Raw genomic sequence first — 19,610 nt, 5'->3', positions numbered from 1 at the left:
GGGCATTGTGGGGTGTGGTCTGTCCAGCCTCTCTGGACTCTGCAAGGCCCCTGTTCACACCTAGTGTTGCAGCACAGGGCATTTTCCTGGAAGAATGCTGGAACTGCCAGGTCCCTCCATTCTTTGCAGTGAGTTCTGGGGAGAGAGGCTACATTGTTCTACTCATTAATGTGCTCCCAGTGTACTGAGCCTGCACCAGGACTCTGAATGTGCTCAGCAGGCACATAAGTAATTCTAAAAAAATCAGCAATGGCAGCCACAAAACTTGCAACCAGAAGAAAACTGTCACTAAGCTTCACCTATCTAAAGATAGCAGCTCAGGATTCTACAAACACAGCCACAGTGCCACTGGGAGCACGTGGCTATGTTCCTGGAAGGCCAGCTGTTGGCTGCAGTGCAGTGTGAATGGGCACTCAGAGCAGCACGTTGAGCAGCTCCGGGAGAGCAAAGTGGAGCAGCTGCCCACTCTGCACTCCCTGGCTGCTAAAATTACCATGGCCTTCGCAGGCGAGTGGCTGAAAACGTCTAACAGAAGCGCTGGGTGTGGAAATGGCTTCTCCGTTGTCTTCCTCTTTTTATTTTTCCATGCTGCCCTTTCTGTGATCCCTTGAGAATATCTGCACTTTGAAATGAAGGCTGATTCTGTGATCTGTGGTTTAAAGACGCACGCGCGCGCGCGCATACACACACACACACACACACACACACACACACGAGCTCCAGACAGTTTGGAGATGCTCATGTCCATCCACGCCTTTGCAACAGCCTGTTACCAGGTCTGAGCCAGGCTGTTTTCTCTAAGCTTTGGGCTTTGCACACTGCACTCTTTCTCCTTAGGGCGATGACAGGTGTGTATGTGCAGGGTGGTTTAGGGTGGCCTGTACTCAAAACCGATGGTGTCTCCTCAGAGACAGGCATTCCAGGACATCAGCTCCTCAGGGGCTGGGACAAAAATAGATGCAAATAGGTCAGCTGTGCTGTTCCCCGTGCAGGCACCGCATGTGGCCTTGAGGTCTTCATTTAAGGGTCAGAAAAGGTGAGCAAAGCCAGAAAGTCAGGAGCCCGGGAACTGTGAGCATCTAGGGCTGCTGGCTGCTCCCGCTTGGAGCAGTCTGTAGATGGTGGTGGGAGCTGCCAGGGCTCAGGGCGGCAGTCTTCCTCTCACCCCACCAGTCCTTCTGGAGAGGGGCTTTCCCTGACCCTGGTGTGTTTGGCGGTTACCCACGTCATCAGCACTGTCCTGGGAGCTGGACCTTGTCAGTCACTGAACGTAGCTGCTTCACTCCTCTCCTGCCTCAGTGTCTGAGTTCTGGTCACCTGCTCATCAAGAAAATTCCGTGCACCTTCTCCTGGGCACAGAGCAGCAGGCAGCTGCTCTCCACCTCCTACATACTTTAAACCAGGTGAGTCCTGTTGGGGCTTTGCAGAGGAATTAATCCAGATTTCTTTCTTTTTGTCAGAAAGCCAGGTTTTACTAAAGACCTCTGTGCTTCTTGCTTTGAAGTGCTACTGCCTAGCACTGCCCTTCTTGCTTCCGTGTGCTTCCCTAGTCCCCTCCAGGCCCAACAGCCCCCTGCCCCCAGTCTCCCGCATGCCAACCCACCTGCCTATCCTGACTGTCTCTGTCGAACCCTGAGCGAGCCCTAGAGACCAGCTGGGACTGCAGAAGTCAGACCCCTCCCTAGAGGAGTTCCCTGGAGTCACCCCTGAGAAGTGGGCCAGGCAGCTACAGAAGTCACTTACAATCCCATAAGGTGGGCCCAGAGCAGAGGTGGGTATCCGCTGGAGTGGCAAAGGTTTTCTAGAAGTTCTGAAGGACATGTAAGAATTTAAAAGGTAGTCTAAGAAAGAATTTGAGTGCCCCAAGGCTGAGGGTGTGACACCTGCCCAGAGGGTGGGAGGGAGTGGTTCCTGGGGGCAGCCCTAGGAGGCCAGAGCTGGCAAAGCGGGGCCAGGGCGCCCTACCTACCTGGAGCAGTCTTCTCTCTGACCTGTTTCACACTGGGGTTTTATATGATCCCAGTTTGTCTGCAGAATGGATTCTAAGGTGATTTCTATTTTAAACCTTAAAGAAAAATTGTCTGCAATTCCTCTAGGATTGCCCTCTTGGGCTTGGGAGAGCCCATGGGTCAAGGAGATGTTCTGCTACCAGGAAGCTCTCCGACTCTCCACTTGGCACAGCACCACAAGGAAGGAAACCCATGCCACCCAGGCTCTCCAGGTATGGGTGCCCTTTGCATGAGGCGCCCTTGAAGGGCTGTTGGGCTGTGAGAGGTGGGGCCTTCCAGGAGGAGAAACAAGCAGCTAAGATGCTGAGCTCCCGAGAGCAGAGTGGCTGCAGCAGCAGGACAGGCGGCAGGGGCCCCTGCACACTGCAGAGTCCTAGACTCAGAAGGGCTAGCACCTGCTTTCAGGCTCTGCTGCTGCTGTCCAAGTTCTGAAGCCCACCAAGTCCCATTTGATTCTGTACCTGCCCTGTAAACTACATCTGGTCATGAAAAAGATGCAGCCAGGCATAAGATGTGAGTGCTATGACCAGCAACCTGCAAAAAAAATTCAGACTTGGAGCCTCTGCTAATGGCTGTGGTATAAATGCTGTGGAGTGGGCCAGCTGTGCTCTCTTATGGCCCACTTCAAATGATTCAAGAATCAAATCAGCAGATGGCAAAATTCCTATAAATTTAATAAGTAGCTCTTGAAAGCTGGTGTATGAAAGTGAGCAAAGATTGAGGAGAATATGCAGGGTGTGAAGACCAAGGCACCCTGGCTCGTGAATGGAGATGTGTTCTTATTTCTAAGCTGTTTTCTTGAGGACACCCTGTATTATATCCAAGGCTGAGAGAATCTGTTTCATGTGACAGCCTGAGTCCTTGGGCTTGGAGACAGCATAGCAGCCACCACTGAGTGGGCAGGAGAGCTGAGGTGGCCGCTCGGCACTCTTCCTTCTTACATATTGTGAGTGGAGTTACTTCTCAGAGGCCCTGCGAAGGGCATGCTCACATAGCCTGCTTTGTCCCTCAACATGTCCCTCAAGCTAAGCCAGCTTCCTGTCCTTGCTGCGGGATGCTGTGACTCTGATGGAGGGAGCCCTGTCTGTCCATGTCCCTGGCTCCCAGGGAGGCTCCAGTGGTGCATGGTCAGCAGCGGAACCACCGCCGAAGCACAGAGCACAAGGCACCTACCTGCATTTGCGTTCTAGACCACTAGGATCTGGGGCTGTTTGTTGCTGCATCAGGACCCCACCTATCCTGACAGATCTTGGTGTGACCACCTGAGGGTCAGGAGTGCAAAGCCTGAGGAGATATAGCTGTTGTGGGAAGCAGCTCGAGGAGTTTGGAGAGCACAGCTGGGAAGTGAGTGCTGGCCAAAGGAACCAAAGCCCCCAGAAACCCTCAGGTATATCAGGCCAGGGCTGGGGGCCAGGTAGACTTGAGAGCTTGGGGCCCCTCAGGTAATGCTGGCCCTCCCAACATGCTGGGGTGTCTCCTATGGGTCATGGGCTGAGTCAAGCACTGGCAGAACTGAACGGCAGATCCAGCACTGAAGTGAGGTCCTTCCTTGCTAAGGCCTCAGTGTCCTCAGGTCCCTCTCACTCTGATACTGAGACCTCAGTCTGTGTGTCACTGGGGTTGCTGCTTACCTGCCTGCCTCTTGTACTTCCTGTATTGCTGATGGTTTCTTCTCAGGATGAGATTTTCTTGTCCTGCCTCCCTAGAGAACAGGGGCCCTTGGCCTGCAGGGTGTGTGTGTGTGTGTGTGTGTGTGTGTGTGTACGCACATGCACACGTGCATGTATGTGTGTGCCATGTGTGCCTGTGGGGAAAAGAGAGACTACTTGTACTGTGCCCCTTCTCTGGCCCAAAATCTCCAGGCCTTTTAAGGCAAGCCCACACTACCTGCCTGTGTGACCTGGGCGCATGCCACACTCTGCCACCTCTAGACCCAGAGGTAGGAACTTCTGCTTCTTGGTACACCTACCTGAGAGCCTGAATCCCACAAGCCCATAGGGAGCACCTGCTCTTCCTAGGGAAAGGGAAAGAGTGACAATGGACACTGCCCTGTCATCAAGAGTTTCTTGCCTGACCAGTGGATGGCACAGGACGCCCAGCTGGCTGTAGCATAGCTTTGCTCACTGAGTCTGTGGGGAGCTGGCAGAGCACATTCTGGCACTTGCACTTGGCAGGATTTCTCCAGAGCAAATGTGGGGATGAGAAGGAGCTCCAACCTGTGCAAAAAGGCTCAATAGTGGCCTGGACTTGGGTGGGAAGATGGCTGAGTGGGCAGGAGACCTGGGTGCCAGCCCTGTGCCACATGCGTTGGGCAGGCGACTTGGGCTCTCTCCTCCCCTGTGAGATGTGGCGACTGATACTGTCAGGGTGATTTGGAGACCTGCAGGAGGATGTCAGACACCTTTGGGGAGAGATGCCGAATCTGATGCTGCCTTGAGTTCAGAGCTTTGCTGCAGGGCGAGGATGATGTCGTTTTGGATGCCTGGCACTCAGGCAGCACAGGTTTGTTGGTGTGAAGTTCCCTGCACAGAAAGCCCTGCGCCTGGTGCTTGTGCTCCTTGTTAATCTCCTTTGAGCTGTTTCAAGTGGGGCTGAAGGGCCATGCAGCTCTCCGGGGAACCCATGCCATCCTGCCAGTGACCTGCAGGTGGAATTCTTGGGTACCCTCTGCCCAGGCAGCTGGGAAGCTGCACATCCCACCCTCCATGGGACCTCCGTGTAGGCACAGCAGGTACCCTGCCCAGGGGTGCGTGATGCAGGATGTGATGGCGTCGCTGTCCCAGCTGCGCTGTCCCAGCTGCGTCGCTGTCCTTCCTGCCCATGCAATCTGGGGCTGAGAGGTCCTACAAGGTCATCAGAGGAGGCTGGAGGCTGGAGCTGGGTGGGGACAGCAGGATAGGAAAAGGGAAGCAGATATCCCCAACCCTGAATGGCCTTGCATTGTCCTTGTGCCCAGAACCCTGCAATTCTTACAACTGATGGATCCCAGGAGTCCATGCTGGTACTATCCCCTCTTTGGCTCAGCTTGTGTCCCTGTGTGATATGTCCAGATTATTTTGAGCTTGTGTGGAGTAGGGGGAGAGAGACATCAGACCTTCCCACCATGAACTCTGGTAGGTGGAGACCGGAAAGACACCGAGGGGCAGACATTCATTGCTCCCACCTGCGGTGCTGTGGCTGTGAAGATCCTGACCTAGGAGGCCCAAGTGTGTGCGGGGAGGGATGCTGCTGCCCACTGACCTCTGCAGGAGCTGCTCTCACAGCAGCGCAGGAAAGCGGCCACAATGGTGCCCTGCCCGGCCGGATACCAGGGTGGCCTGAACTGGCCCAAGCGCAGACCTCATCCCCAGTTCAAAGCCCCCAGTCCCAGTCACCTCTGCCTTTAGCCGCTCAATCTCGACCTCCCCATCTTCAATCTGCTGCCGCAGCTGCTTGGCCACCGTCTTTTCTGTCTCCACGATCTGTAGGAGGTGCAGGTACTTCTGCATCAGTGCCTCGTGCTCCGTGGCCAGGGTACGGTAGCTGCGGGGGTGGGGTGGGGGACACATGGACATGCGGCCCAGACGCTGCCTCGCAGCCCTGGATCCTGTTAGCTGTCCCAAGCCCACAGCTCACACTGCCCTCCCCCTCCACTGTTCTGGCTCACACTTCTGTTTTTTGCTTCCTTTTCTGTCCTGTCTTGTCCTGTCCTGTCCTGTCCTGTCTGTCTGTCTGTCTGTCTGTCTGTCTGTCTGTCTGTCTGTCTGTCTGTCTTTTTTGAGACAGGGTTTCACTATGTAGTTCAGGCTAGACTTGAGCTTACTTTGTAGCCCAGGCTGACCTTGAACTTACAACAATCCTTCCTGCTCAGAAACCCGAGTCCTGGGATTACAGGTGTGTGCCACCATACCCAGCTTCTTTTGCTTTCTTGCACACACATGCATACACACAGGCACAGGCGCCCTTGACTCTAGACTTTGCCTGGGTAGACTTTCTGTCTGCAGCTTGCCTCCTTCCTCCTTATCTGTGACACTTCAGCAAGATGAGGCAAGGGCAGCCTCCTCATAACCCCAGGCTGGAGCCAAGAACCCAGAAGGCTGTGGTGGGAAAGGCCTGTGGCCAGGGCAGGAGGCTGCACCCTGGGGCGGGAGCAAGGGACAGGTGTGGTGCAGGTGTGGGCCAGCTGGAGCTAGGGCAGAGCAGGGACCCAGCAGGGGCCTGGGGGAACTGGCAAGAGCACAAATCTCCCATCTTGCCTGCCACCCACCTCCAAAAGCAGATAACATGCTGTGAGAGAGTGTCCTTGGACAGCAGCACTATCAGATTACAATGGGACTTTATGAACTTCTCTTATGAAAATGAATATCCAATAAAATTCAGTTAAAAGCATAAGGAGCCAGATTTTCCTTGCCCACCTCGCATCACACCTGGTGAGAAAGCCCCTCTTCCTCTTGGATGGTCTTACTAACAGCAGTGTCCCAACCCTTCTGACAGGTGCCAGGCTACTTCCCTCCCCTCCAAAGCCCCTCCCTTTCCCTCATCAGCCCCTTAAATCACCACCATCCTCTTCCCTTTCCCTCCCTCCCTCCCTTCTGAAAATAGTAACAAGCCCACACACCCAAGACCATAAGACAACTCAAGGATGATGGAGTTCGACAGCTCCATGCGATAAGTGCAAAAACTGAGGCCAAGATGAGACGCAACTTGCCTGAATAAACAGGCAGTCATTGTCCAGGTGGGAGACAGAATGGGTCTGGCCATGAGAACTGGGTGGCAGGTTTGGGCAAGCTCTCCTTGCTGGAAGGCAGGCTGTGAGCTATGCTCCTGCCAGCTTGCAGCCGTAACCACACCAGGAGGCTGCTGTGGGAGAAAGCTGGCTGAGCCTGGCCGTGTGCAGTGGCCACATCTGCACACACAGTGTCTGCGAAAGCAGCTCATGTTGGGTTGCCCTCCACTGGCTCAGGTCACACTTGGTATGGGAGGCTGCAGGCAGAGGCCACAGCTCCTCATGCCCCCCAGTCCTGAGCAGCTGCTCCAGGGAGGGTGTCTTCCCCAAAGCCAGCCCCACTGGGCTGGGTGATGTGTACCCCAGAGAAGTGACTAATGTTCCCCTGTTTGTGATCATTATGTGCCTTGCTCCACAGGAGACCCTCTGAGAGGTGGGCTGGCTCCTATCCCAGGCTCTGGCAAGCAAAGCCCGAAGCCTGCTGACCGCTGGCACCTGGTTCCAGGAGGCTGAGCGCATGGGTGGAGGGCAGAAGCTGAGCCCTCCTCCCTGCATGCCCTGGGAAGGCAGATGCCTGCTGTGTGGGCACCTCCTGACATGGAGTCAGCAGTGTTCACTGGGAGCCAGGCCCAGAGGCCTGTGAGTGAGTCCACGAGAGCCCCATGGGGACGGAGGTGCTCTCTAGGTTGGGGTGAAGCAGGGGAGACACACGGAGTCAGAGGGCTGCTCTGATGTAGAGGCCAGTGCTGCAGACGTGGCCAGGTGGGAAATGTCCCTGGGCCTGGGGCTGGGTGGCCATGGTATACAGATCACACTGTCTGGTCTGTTGTGACTGCAGGCCCCTCTCTAAGGTGGGCAGATTCAGGGCAGCCCCAAGGTGTCCCCTGCGGCACACCCGCCTTGAGTGCCTGCTTGTGCTCAGGCTCTGCTCCTGTGCCAGGTGGTGCTGGTGTGGTGACAGGAAGGTAGTCTGGACATGAACAGGCTCTCTGTGCCAGTGCAGCTGTCTGGGGTGGGGAGCTGCCGGCTCAGGCAGAAGGTGCCTACGTGGAAGGCGCATGGGCGAGCGTCAAGGGAGTGGACAGCCAGTCCCACATCCTCCCTGGCTGGATCCTGCCCAACACAGGAAGCAGCCTGGGATGACATGTCCACAGGGCAGTCCTACACCTCCTGACCAGCCTTGGGATACCTGGGCAGAAACCTCAGCTGACCCCAGACAGCAGCCCCACGGGACTTTGGGATAAGAGATGTTGCTTCAAGATGACTGGCTTGTGTAATCTGTTATACACCAGGAGAAAATAAAATGTTCTCTTTGAAATATATATTATTCATTGTTAAAAGTTAAGGTTTAATGCACATCTTATGGAAAGACAAATCTTAAACATATGGTCCAATCAACTGTGGCCAATGCATCAACCCTGACCAAGACAGGGCTTTCCCAGCACTCCAAGAGGTCCTCTTGCGGTCCAGCCACTCCAGACCCAGTACCCACTCTGAGCTGTCACTCCTGGCCAGTTGTGCCTGTTCTAAAACTATATAGCTGAACTCTCATAGCATGCACTGTCTTCCTAGATTCACTCTGTGTACTGATTTTGGAATACATCCATCTTCCTGCATGTAATGTTAGCCTATCCTTCTTATTGGTCAGCATTATTCCACTGCATGAAGTACAGAGGTTGACTTATATTTTTGCCCACTGATAGACACTGGCTATGTCTAGCCTTTGGTCTACTGTGCATAAAGCTGTTAGTGGCATTTGCATATGAAACTCTTTGTGGGCATTTTTCATTTCTCTTATATAAACACAAGAAGAGCAATTGCTGGGTGACTGAGCTGATATATGTTTAACTTTTTAAGCAACTGCCTAACAATGTTTCTGGTTGTGCTATTTTGCACCTTGCAATACTTAAGGTAGTTCCAGCCCCTCTCCAACATTTATTGTTTCTAGTCTTCGTGATTTAACTATTCTATCATATAGGTTTTGGAGTTTTACTGCCTCTTGAAAATGTTTGTATTAATTTCTAAATCAATGTAGCCCTGGTTATAAGATTGCATAACAAACTACAATTCCATGACACTTCAATATTTAAAAAAATTCCTCCATGTACATAATATCATTCAACCTTCACATAAGATGTTTTGACCTTCAGAGTAACCCTGTTATTGGTTCTACAGCATTTGATGCCAGGGAGATTGTGGTCCAGTTGCTCCCTCTGAATTTGGTTCTTCACTCAATCCAACCCTGTACAGCTGCAGCAATTTCTATTCTTTTTTTTATTTAGATTTTTGACAACTTTATTTTTAAAATAAATTGATCTTTGTAACCATCTTTTCTGGAATTAGAAAAAGATATAGTATTCTATTTAATTATCCTTGTGTACATAGCTTCATAATGAATTACATTCTTTAGCATTAGAAAATTCCTTATTTAGTCCTTTATCTTCATAGTAAGATGATCTTTGCATTTTTGAGCAATTTCTATTCTGCATCACAGCTCTGACCTTATTACTCCCCTGGTGCACATGCCTAGTGGTGCCCCACTCTCTGCAGAGGAAAGGCTAAACCTCTCAGCAGGGTTTTCCAAATCAATCATAGGCTCTTACCAGCTGACTATCCAACCTCTTATATTTTCTGACACCCAAACTTACTTCCTTGTTATTCCTGGATTTAGCTTTCTTGCACCACTGTTGTAATTAAAAGGGGTTTTGGAAATGTTTTTGAAATGGTTACTTTAAATGGTTCAAATAGTTATTAATGGTTAAACCCATTAAATCTGCTCCTCAGTCCTCCACTTAGGCCAGATGTTACCCTCTTTTTTTTTTAACCTTCTCCAAATTCCATTTCCATGAAGATGGAAATAATGTCTCTTTCTGTGTTTGTCTCCCTTGTATGCTTTGTATTTAGCACAGCCTAGGCACCCCAGAACACATGTGCCTAATGTCTTCCTGACCAGACTGTGATATCTCTGGGAAAATACCTGGGAGCTACTCTGCCTCTGCTAAGTTTCTACAGCTAAGATGGGATACACCTGGAGAACAGAAGTAGCTCTTAGGGAAGGGTCACTGCTATGGTCATAATAAGATGTTCTGGTCAACTGGTCTGATTCAAGGGTTAAGGAAGGGACAAGAATTCAACTGATTGATGGATCGAGCCAGCCAGCCAGCCAGACAGACAGCCATCTTCCACCTACACTTTGAACACTCATCCATTGATTTATCCATCTTCTCTTCTCCCCCATCATTCATGTGTAAACTCAACACCTAGCCTTGCATCCATCCTCTATCCATCCATCCATCCATCCATCCATCCATCCATCCATCCATCCATCTGTTCATCTTTGTACTCCTCCACTCCTATTTGCTGAGCGACTTTTCTCTACTCTTATCAAAGTCCCTGGGAATGCAAAGAAGACTACTGTACATGGTCCTCACCCTCTGGAGCAAACGTTTCATGGAAAGGCAGACACAGCAGCACCGTCTGCTCAGAGGATGAGTCTGGGTCCTGCTGCTCATGACAGTGCTCAGCTCTGCCTGGTACTGTTAGTCCTGGGCCTGCATCCTAGCTCACAAACACATCCTGCCCAGATCCCAGGAAGGACGTGGTCTAGCATTGGGCCCCTTTTCCCTCTAGCACCTTTCTCCCCACCTGGCAGGAGTCTCCCTCCAGAGGGGCATGGACTGCTGTGGGGAAGGGAGGTACAGGTCAAAGCTCAGAGAGGTATGGGGAATGTCAGTGTTCGGTGAGAAAACTAAGGTCTAAAGGGAACATAGGACTTGTTCCTGGCCATGCAACACATGAGTGGGGCTGGAGCAGTATGGGGTTCTATGGTTGGTGTTTAGATGTCCCCCCAAAGCCTCAAGCAGTCAATGGGTGGGCTTCTAGAGTTTTCTGTCAATCTACAGTCCAATGCTGGAATTACAAGTGTGAGTGCCACACCTGCCCTGGGCAGGCAGCCTGCATACACTAGGAGGGAGGGAACGAGACTCGCTCTTTCTGTGCCTCCCTTGCACTCTTGCTGCTTTTGCTGTTTTCTACCTCTGTGAACTGCTGCCCTCTGCCATGTGCCACTTTGCCTTGGAGCCAGCTGAGTATGGGTTGAAACCTCCACAAACTATGAGCTATATAAACCTTTCCTAATTCTGGATGTCAGATATTCTACTCAGCAATGAGCGAAAAGTAACCCAGACAGGGGAGCTGCGAGGCTGCCCCTGATGCTTCGTGTTCCCTGGCTGTGGAGAGGCACAACCTGGATGCTTCTGGGACACACACTTTCCTGAGTCAGCCTCCCTGCGGGGCCAGCAGACTGGGACATACCTGGCATGGGCGATGGCTGCCACCCACTCGTCACAGTCCTTTGCATCCTCTGTCCTCAGCTCCAAAGCTTTCTGGTTCTCGTGGGTGAAGTTCACTGTAAAGTAATGCTGCAGGGAGGAGAAGATGACAGCTAGTTACAGGGTCCCAGCAGCGGCTGGTGGCACCCACTGTCAATCCAGCTGTCTGCTAGCCCACAGGAGCTGGCAGTGATCACCAGAATGCTGTTCTAGTTAACGGTTTCACACACTCTGTTGAAAAGGCTTTTGCACAACGTAACAAAACCTATGCTTAGGATGTAACAAGGAAGGAAAATCACAAAGCTCTATTTGCCAACAAATTACAAAAAAGATGGTCTTAAACCACCAGACAGGCTAGAAGGAAGGCAGGGAGAGCACTTGGAGAAACCTCCCTGCCAGGGACAGCAATTCAACGCAGCATTGTCCAACCATTCCTCAAAACCCAAGGATGTGCTCTGCCAGAGCTGACCAGAGCAGACACAGCCCCAGAGCCTCTGTGCTGGGTGCAGGTGACCAACAGAAAGTGAGGCTGCCCGGGCTGTCGGGCAGAGCAGTATGGCATGCAATTAGGTGCCCATGTGGATGTTTGTGCAGTGCCTGGCACTTAGCGAGCACGTGAATGTGTTTGCAATAATGTGGTGTGATCTGTACATGGAAGTGCTAAGAAAATGAGCCACAGGGCTCACAGACCTAACCAGAGAAATCGGGGGGGGGGGGCTTCCCAGAGGACAGGCTCTATTGGACTCTCATTGGTTGGAGGCCAGGGATGCTGTGTGCACCTGGTCCATTCAGGGCAGCTGGCACAGGAAGAGTCGGGGCCAACTGCAGGGAGCCAGCTGGAGTGGGAGCATCAAGAACAATGCCTTGGGCTCTGGGGTGTCACAGGCTGGGGTCCACTGAGCTAGAGACAGCTGGGGTGGGGCTGGCAGAGGACACAGAGAGAGGACCAGCAGCGCAGGTGCAGACATGGGCCCAGAGGGACCCAGAGAGGCTGACTAGGGCTAAGCTGAGTGGAATTGTGCCCAAAAGGTGCTGCCCTTATCCCTTGGAGTCCAGCCGGCAGGAGCAGCAGCACAAGGCATCATGCTCTTGGAAGCCCCTGCTGACACGTCTCTGTTAACTGCCCTTCTAGGTAGCAGCCAGAGTGTGCATGAGCATGTGCACACATGTTTGGGGAGGGGACACTCACTGCCAAGACTGTGCCTCTCATTGTTTCCTAGGAAACAGGTAACAGGCTGTAGAATGAAATGTTAGCTACAACCTCAAATACCTGAACTCAGTGGGCCCGTACTGCTGCCTGCCAGGAGGGAAGCAGGTGGAAACAGCTGCAGGTGCTGCCCAGCACCTCTCTGTCCCTGAGGTGACAGGCGCATGATACTTTCTCCCAACCCACCCTGTGGTGCAGGCATTATCTGATTTTCAGGCATGGATCCTGAAGTAACTGTGCTACTTGCTCGAGGCCACACAGCTGGACAGCAAGGTGGCAGGACCACACAGCTTCCTGGACAAGGATCTTCTCCTCCAGCTGCAGGCCCACACTGGGAGCACAGGTGAGAGAAGCAGGGAGACAAACTCCAGGGGTGCAGGGGGAGAGACCCAACCCTGACTTCGACACAAGGCACAGAGAGGCTCTGGGCAGGATGGGGGCTCTGGGTAGGAGGCAGGAGCAGCCTCTCCACCTAGGCTGCAGAGGGCAGGGCTTCGTGTGGCTCAGGCCTCTCTGGGGAAGCTTCTGTCAGTAGGTTCTGATGGAGAAGTACTAGCTCCTACAGCTCCTGCACCCTCGCCATGGGAACCTGGCCTCAGAGAAGTCAGCTAGCCCAGGCAATCAGGCACCTGTGTCCTTTGGTGGCGAGGACAGAGTCCATACCCAGCACCCACCCCTCAGGCCACACGGGGAGGGGTGGAGGGCTCCTAAGACTTTAACTCCTCTCCCACCTCACAGCTAAAGGTCAGGCCATCCCCATGTCCACTCCACTTCCTCCTGGCCACCACCATCCCTGCAGGTGTCCTGCTTCTGTCATCCCTTGAAGACCTGGGCTGAATGACTGGCAGGCTGCATTTTAGCCAAAAAGTAGCTGCTGGCAGTAGGGTGGGCAGAGCCATTCCTGTTTCATCACATGGGGGCCTGTAACACTGAAGCATCTGCAGGCCTAGGCAGTTGGTGGGAGTAGAGATGACAGGCTGTGCTGGAGCTGAGCACACATCCTGACTTTGTGGGGTCTGTCTGGGGGCCTCTGCTGGAAATAGCACAACTGCAGCCAGAGCTGGAGCTGCTCCTGCCCCGGGTGTTCTGGCTTTTTCGAGACCCCAGCAGAGAGTGGCCTGGTCCTCTCACATGGCAGCCATTCCCCAGCACCTGGCTCACACAGCCAGCAGCATCCGGGGGGGGGGGGACCACTGACACTAGTGCTTCTGAGTCATCAAGGATTCTGACTCTGGGCTGTCCAGCAGAGACCAGCACACATAGGAATCAGTAGAGACAGGGATGGATGCGGAGACAGATGGGGGGCACAACACAGACTAAGCCTATATGTACGGGGTAGAGGATGAGGTGCTAAGGAAAAGGAAACACCTGGCTCACAGACCTATGTGCAGAAGAACCAAACACTGGTCAGTGGTGTGTCTGCAAGGGCAGGCAGCTGACTTCTGTGCCTGGATATGCCTGCTACACCCAGGTGTGGTCAGTAGGAGGGAGGAGGACCCCGATGCAGGTAGAGATGTGCGCCCCATGCCACAGAGGGCCAAGGCCTGGAGGAAGTGGCATGGGGCATCCTTGGGAGTAGGGCTTAGGACCCCCAGCCTGGGGCCCTTGGGGGCTCTTGCCCTTGTGTGCCTCCTGCTGCTGTCCTCATGGTTACAAACAAGCTTCCGAGTCAGCAGGCTGATGCTCCTGGGTAGGGAAAGCCCAGGGCCAAATTTCTGTGGTGGCCCAAGGGTGGCTTGGGGCAGGTGAGTCCATGCCTCCTGTCATCTGTTCTGTGATCTCCATGATACATGGCCAGATACACGTGTGCACATATGTGCCCATCTGTCATCTACCATCTGTATCTATTATCATCTACCACCATCTCTCCCTTTATCATCTATCTATCTTGCCCTATCTATCTATCTATCTATCTATCTATCTATCTATCTATCTATCTGCCATCTATTACTGATATAGCTTCTATCTTGAGTAACTATCAGAGATGAATGAGTAAGAATGTGTCCTGACTTTCTGGCTGGACAAGGCAGTTTCTGGGCCTGCCACCCTGATGTGCCCTCCAGGTGAGCTCTCACCTTTTCTCTGACAGGGTAGCCAATGAGCTGCAGCCTCAGTGTGGCAGGGTGATCGGTGTGAGTGTGGTACTTCCCATACCATCCAGGGCTGGGGCAGAGGTCTGCACACCCACCCTGTCCTTCTCTCCAAGCCCTCTCCTGCCTGGCAGACTCATGGGCCTGGGACTGCCTGGTGCAGAACAGATGGTAACAGCTGGTAGAAGGAGGAAATGAGCAGGTGCAAAGGAACTGCTGCATCCCAAGGTCCTGCAGTCTCCACAAGGACCCAGGAAGCAGCAGCCTCCACTGCCCCTTGCTAACATTAATTACACTGTGAAGACCTCTCCAGCTGCAGGTGTGGCCTGGGAGGAGGGGAGGACCTTGAGTTCACCCCTTTGATTGATGGCATGTGGGGCCACCAGTGGTTTTTAAACCAAGGCAGGGTTCCCTCCAAGTAAGCCAGGCCTGGGGGTGACAGACACTCAGGACAGCCAAATTCTTTCTCACTATGCTAAGTGATATTCTTTCATCAGGATTGGGCAACTGGGACAGGGAAAGCAGACTGAGGTTAGTCTGAGAGAAAAAGAAATCTTTTGGTGAAGTGTGTGAAAGCAAAGGTTATTGTTATGGATGCCATAGGGTTTTAAGGCAATGTTTGAGGGAAAGGGAACAGGGAAAGGACTCCCACTGCTTCTTGCTAAGCCTTTGATGTCTCAGGCTGACAGTTTACTCTGGGAAATTTGAGCCATCACAAAATGTTCTAAGAGTTTTACAGCCCAGGCAGGGGTGCCCAGTGCTGGTCCCTGGCTGGATCAATGCCTGGGCACCTGGCCTCCAGTAGGCTGGGTCCCACCAGCTTCCTGCCTCTCCGGGTGGAAGGCTGGGTCTGGGCTAGGCTTGGTGTCCCATTGACTTTCCAGGACTTCGGAGATGGAAAACACAGAAAGCTCTCAGGGCCAGAACCACCCAGCTCTGGGACCCAGCTGAGCCAGGACCCCACAGCCCACCCAACCCTCCCTGGGAGTGATGAGCCAGTCAGAGTGTAACCAGCAGATCCAGGAGGGGTATGAGCTCCGTTAGCCTTCACTTCAGTGCAGAGTTGGAAAGGTGGAAGAACATCAGGAGGCAAAATTCCCCTGGAGGTAAAGAAGTATCCTTAATTGACAGGAGAGGAAGAGGGGCAGCTCTGTAGCATGGCTTAGGGTGACAGCTGAGGTGCTACACTATGGAAAGGCCCTGTGCTGCCTGTGTAGCCCCTGGCCACCTGCATGCCTCCCATTTCAGCTTCTCCCTCACACAGCAGGCACAGAAAAGACTCTTTCCTCTCATGGGCGCGGGAGGCCTGGCTAAGTTAACAGGGATGTCTGGCCACTAACGGGCACTTTATTCTACTCCTTCACTGCAATTCCTTTGTAACATTGTTCTCCTGGGCTGGACAGCAAGGCTGAGCCTAATTCAAAGTGCGGGTACTTTGAACAAAATTGATCAACTACTAGACCTGGATTCATTACATAACTATGGGGCAAAGTCTTGGGCAACATCAAAGAAAGCAGCTGCAAAGCACTAAGGGTCTGAAACACCCATGTCTTAGGGACCTGGCTGGCTTGGGCTGTCCAGAGCCCCGGCTGTGCCTTCCTATGGCACTCAGAGCTCACTGTCTTCACCTGGAGCCATTCTGGAGGGCTGCTGCAGCTTCAGATGGTACCCTCGGAAGACACAGGAAGCTCTTCACAAGGAGCAGAGCCCGGTGTGTGCAGGGCTGTAGCTGGGTGAGGACCCAGGTAAGGCCCCGTGTGCTACAGGGAGGCGCAGCTCTAGAACAAGCCTGCCTCCTGGTTCACTGGCCTGGGAAGGTCTTGTGTATTCTTTCTTTCTCTCTGCCTCTACTTCCTGTTTGTCCTCCTTTCTTTATGGTTTGTTTCTACCCTTTCTCTCTCTACTTGTGCCTCAGGCCTCTGCTACCCACCCCCTTCCTTCCATGAAGGTCGGTCTGGCTGGATCGATGTCCCCTCTTCGGCCAACTGAGCTTGGGTTCCCACAGTGCCTGGGCAGGGTCAACAGAAACTCCCCCACTCAAGACACTGGACATGAGGGACCACTTAACCTCTACCTCCTGCCTCTCTCCACCTAGCTTCTGCCTGCAGTCCAGGTGCTGAGCACAGAATGAATGATGACCCTGCTGCCAGGCAGGGAGTGGCCAGCGGTCCACTTGTCTAGGCAGAGGAGCTCCAGCTCACCTGGCTGCAGTGAGCCAGCACAGGGTGGAACAAAACTGGGCGACATCAAGGAAAGCTGGCTGGCTACACTCAAGGCTAAGGGCTCTGGCAGCCTTGGGCCCCTGACCACCTCCAGCCCCCAACCGCCTCCAGCCCCTGACCTTTGGGCTCCTCTCTGGCATTGGCAGAGTGGTAACGGCCCTGGGCCAGCCACATATGACTGGTATTAATAATGGTGAGCAGCAGGAGTGGTGGTGCATGCTTGTAATCCCAGCATTTGGAAGCTGAGGCAGGAAGGCTGCTGTAAGTGCAGTCCGCCTGGGATACACAGCGAGTTCAAAGGCAGACTAAACTTCATAGCAAGACTTCCAAAACAAACAAACAAACACCCAAAGGATAGTTTTCTGGCAGAAGCTGGGCCACATCCTTCAGGAGCTGCAGCCTCCTTCCTGGCAAAGCTGCCCGCTCTTCCACAGTCCCGTCCCATCCCTCACAACCACCTTCTGCATGCCTGTTTTTCCTGCTACCACAACTCCCTCCAGCCTGCACATCTATGACATCAGGGAACAAGCATTTAGGACCCTCTCCAGAGCTGTGAAAATGAGTTGGGGTATCCGATAACTCTGAAAGCCCAGCTGGTTCTGCTGGCATCCAGTGTGCAGACTCTGGGAGGACCCTGAGAGTTGACATTTGTCTCCCTTAGCTTTGTGCCCTCTGAGACCCACATCCCTGCAGGCAAGGACCCAGTGCAGCCTCGAAATATCCCTGGAGTCACCCAGCTGGGGATGCAGGAAGCTGCAGAGGTGACAAGAGAGCAGGATACAAGCTGTGCACTGAGCTCCACGCCCCAGGCCAGAGCACCTTGAGAGGCAGAGTCCAGATGCTGAGCCCAGCACACAGCAGGGAGCCTGGGGCTGAGATGCCACAGGTCTGGGCTTCAGAGACGGATTTCCCACTTGGCTCCACAGGTCAGCACTGCTGTTACTCCAGAGCCTCCTTCTGTGGGGCTGTTCTGGAACACGAGTGGGCTCCTGCTCCTTTCCAAGGAAAGACCCCACCTGAAAACATCAAACACTGCAGAGCCATCCTGGGCTACACTGGCCCCCACTGGGAAGGCTTTACACAAGAGATTCTGACCATCTGATGAGGAGGGCAAGGAGTGGCTCATGGAACTTACTCCAGCAGGGGCCCTTGCATTTCCGGTTTGCAGAAAGATCTACTGGTCCTCTGTGAGACACAGTCTAGGAAGTGTGTTCAGGCCCAGGGTGCAGTTTGTGTTAGGGTATAAGGACCTCAGGCTTAGGCTGCATACAGTGTTAGGGTTATGGTGCTGCTGTGGAGTTTCCTCATTCACAAAACCATCTTACAGGGTCAGCCAAATAGCTCAGCAGATTATAGCACCTGCAAGAAGGTGCAGGGGCCAGGTTCGATCCTTAGGCCTGCCATGCAGGCACTGCCCCCTGGGCCCACTGAGACAGCAATTGAGACTGGGCGTGGTGGCGCACGCCTGTAATCCCAGTTCTTGGGAGGCTGTGAACAGGCAGATCACTATGAGTCCAATCTATCTAGCAGTGAGAACCTGAACACCCTGTAGACCCTTCCCTAAAATACAAAAAAAAACCCAAAACAAAAAAAAACACAAAAATCAAAACCAAAAAGCCAAAAAACAAAACCATCTTATATGTAGTTCAGACAGATTATGCAGATATTCCAGGCTCATGAAGGGGCACAGGGATGCTTTCTAAACCATCAAACCCTTCACAAGGTCACATAGTGGGTCTGCTTGGCCTCCTCATTATGAACTACTAGAAAACACATATGTGTGCATCCACACTTGCGCGCACACACACACACTGCATGGGTTGGCTGCTGTCCTGAGGATGAGGCCTAGAGGGCTGGCCCAGAGTGCTTCAGTGGTTTCGAGACCCACGCACACTGAGGGTCAGTGTCCCCTGGCTGCTACACCCCATATGCCCCTCTCTTTGTACTCTCTGGACTCTAGGCCTTCCCTGTTCATGGCTGCAACTCCCACACCCACTGTGCCACCTTTGTCCAGCCTGGGTCTCAGAATTCAGACCCACTATACTTCCGAGAGGGCAGGCACTGTCACCCTGGTCACTGCCATCTGAACCAGGATCCACTCTGTGGCCCTGTCTGTCAGGGTCAGGCTTTGTGGCCTGGGCCTCAGTCAGCTGTTCACTGTCCCCATATATGTGATGCTGTGCTCCAGACAGCCCTGCACACGCATGTGTCTGCATGTGCATGTGTGCATGTGCATGTGTCCTGGCTTGGAGTTCTTCTCATTGCCTCTCTTCTCTCCAAAGGGGAGAAAGGGCTCCTGGGCTCCCTGTGTCCTCTGTTCCCATGGTCAGGGCTCCAGGGAGCCCCTGCCTGGCTCCTGAGCTGCACAGCACCACTCCTACCCAGCCTCCTGGCACTCCTGGTTCCAGGCAGCACCTACCAATCCACACGGCTCTTGCCTTGGTGCTAGGAGCTCCCCTGGGAACACAATGTGGATTTCAGGGCCTTCCTAAATATGGATGCAGCTTCTCTGGGTTCCTGGTTCCCAAACCAGACAGGATGTCTGGCCCTGGCCTCTCAGTATGGCAGTGCCAGGGGCAGAGGCAACCTGTGCCCAAGCCTGCTGCTGGCTCTTGCTGGCTCCTTGCTCCCCGCCTGCCTCCAAGTTCTCAGGTCCTTGCTCAGGCCCCAAGGCCTCTGCCAGACTGAGTGGCAGTCCCAGGTCCAGTATAAGACTCTGGTCTCTGGTGGCCTGCAGCCCAACCTACAACAGGGAAGGACCTGTGCAGCCCCTGCTGGCCACAGGGAGGCAGGGGCAGGGGAGTAACTGCAAAGCCAGAGCCCTGAAGGGCTGCTGCAGCTCCTCAGAGCCAGCCTTGAGATGGGCGTGGTGGCACACACCTGGGATTCCAGTACTTCAGGAGGCTGAAGCAGGGTGGTAAATTTGAGCATAGGCTGAGCAATTTATGGAGAGGTTGACTCAAAAAAGGGGGCCTGGGAAGGCAGCTCAGTGAGAAGGCCCTTTGTCCAAATTTCCGTCACACACACTCACACACACACACACACA

General features: G+C 53.4%; 1 protein-coding gene across 1 annotated transcript in view; it reads right to left on the bottom strand.

The window, feature by feature from the left end:
* The window catches only part of Rasgrf1 (Ras protein specific guanine nucleotide releasing factor 1), a 99,704-nt gene that overhangs the window by 72,072 nt on the left and 8,022 nt on the right, over window positions 1–19,610 (bottom strand). The window contains exons 2-3 of the mRNA XM_004644463.3: window positions 11,029–11,135; window positions 5,384–5,531 (exon numbers count right to left, since the gene is read on the bottom strand). Of these exons, the coding sequence (XP_004644520.1) occupies window positions 5,384–5,531; window positions 11,029–11,135 (255 nt within the window). The remainder of the gene's footprint in view (window positions 1–5,383; window positions 5,532–11,028; window positions 11,136–19,610) is intronic.

The sequence above is a fragment of the Octodon degus genome, unplaced genomic scaffold, assembly GCF_000260255.1.
Source record: "Octodon degus isolate 3935 unplaced genomic scaffold, OctDeg1.0 scaffold00199, whole genome shotgun sequence".
Lineage (NCBI taxonomy): Eukaryota > Metazoa > Chordata > Mammalia > Rodentia > Octodontidae > Octodon > Octodon degus.
Note: the sequence above shows the minus strand (reverse complement) of the source record. Positions and strands in the feature narration are given on the sequence as shown.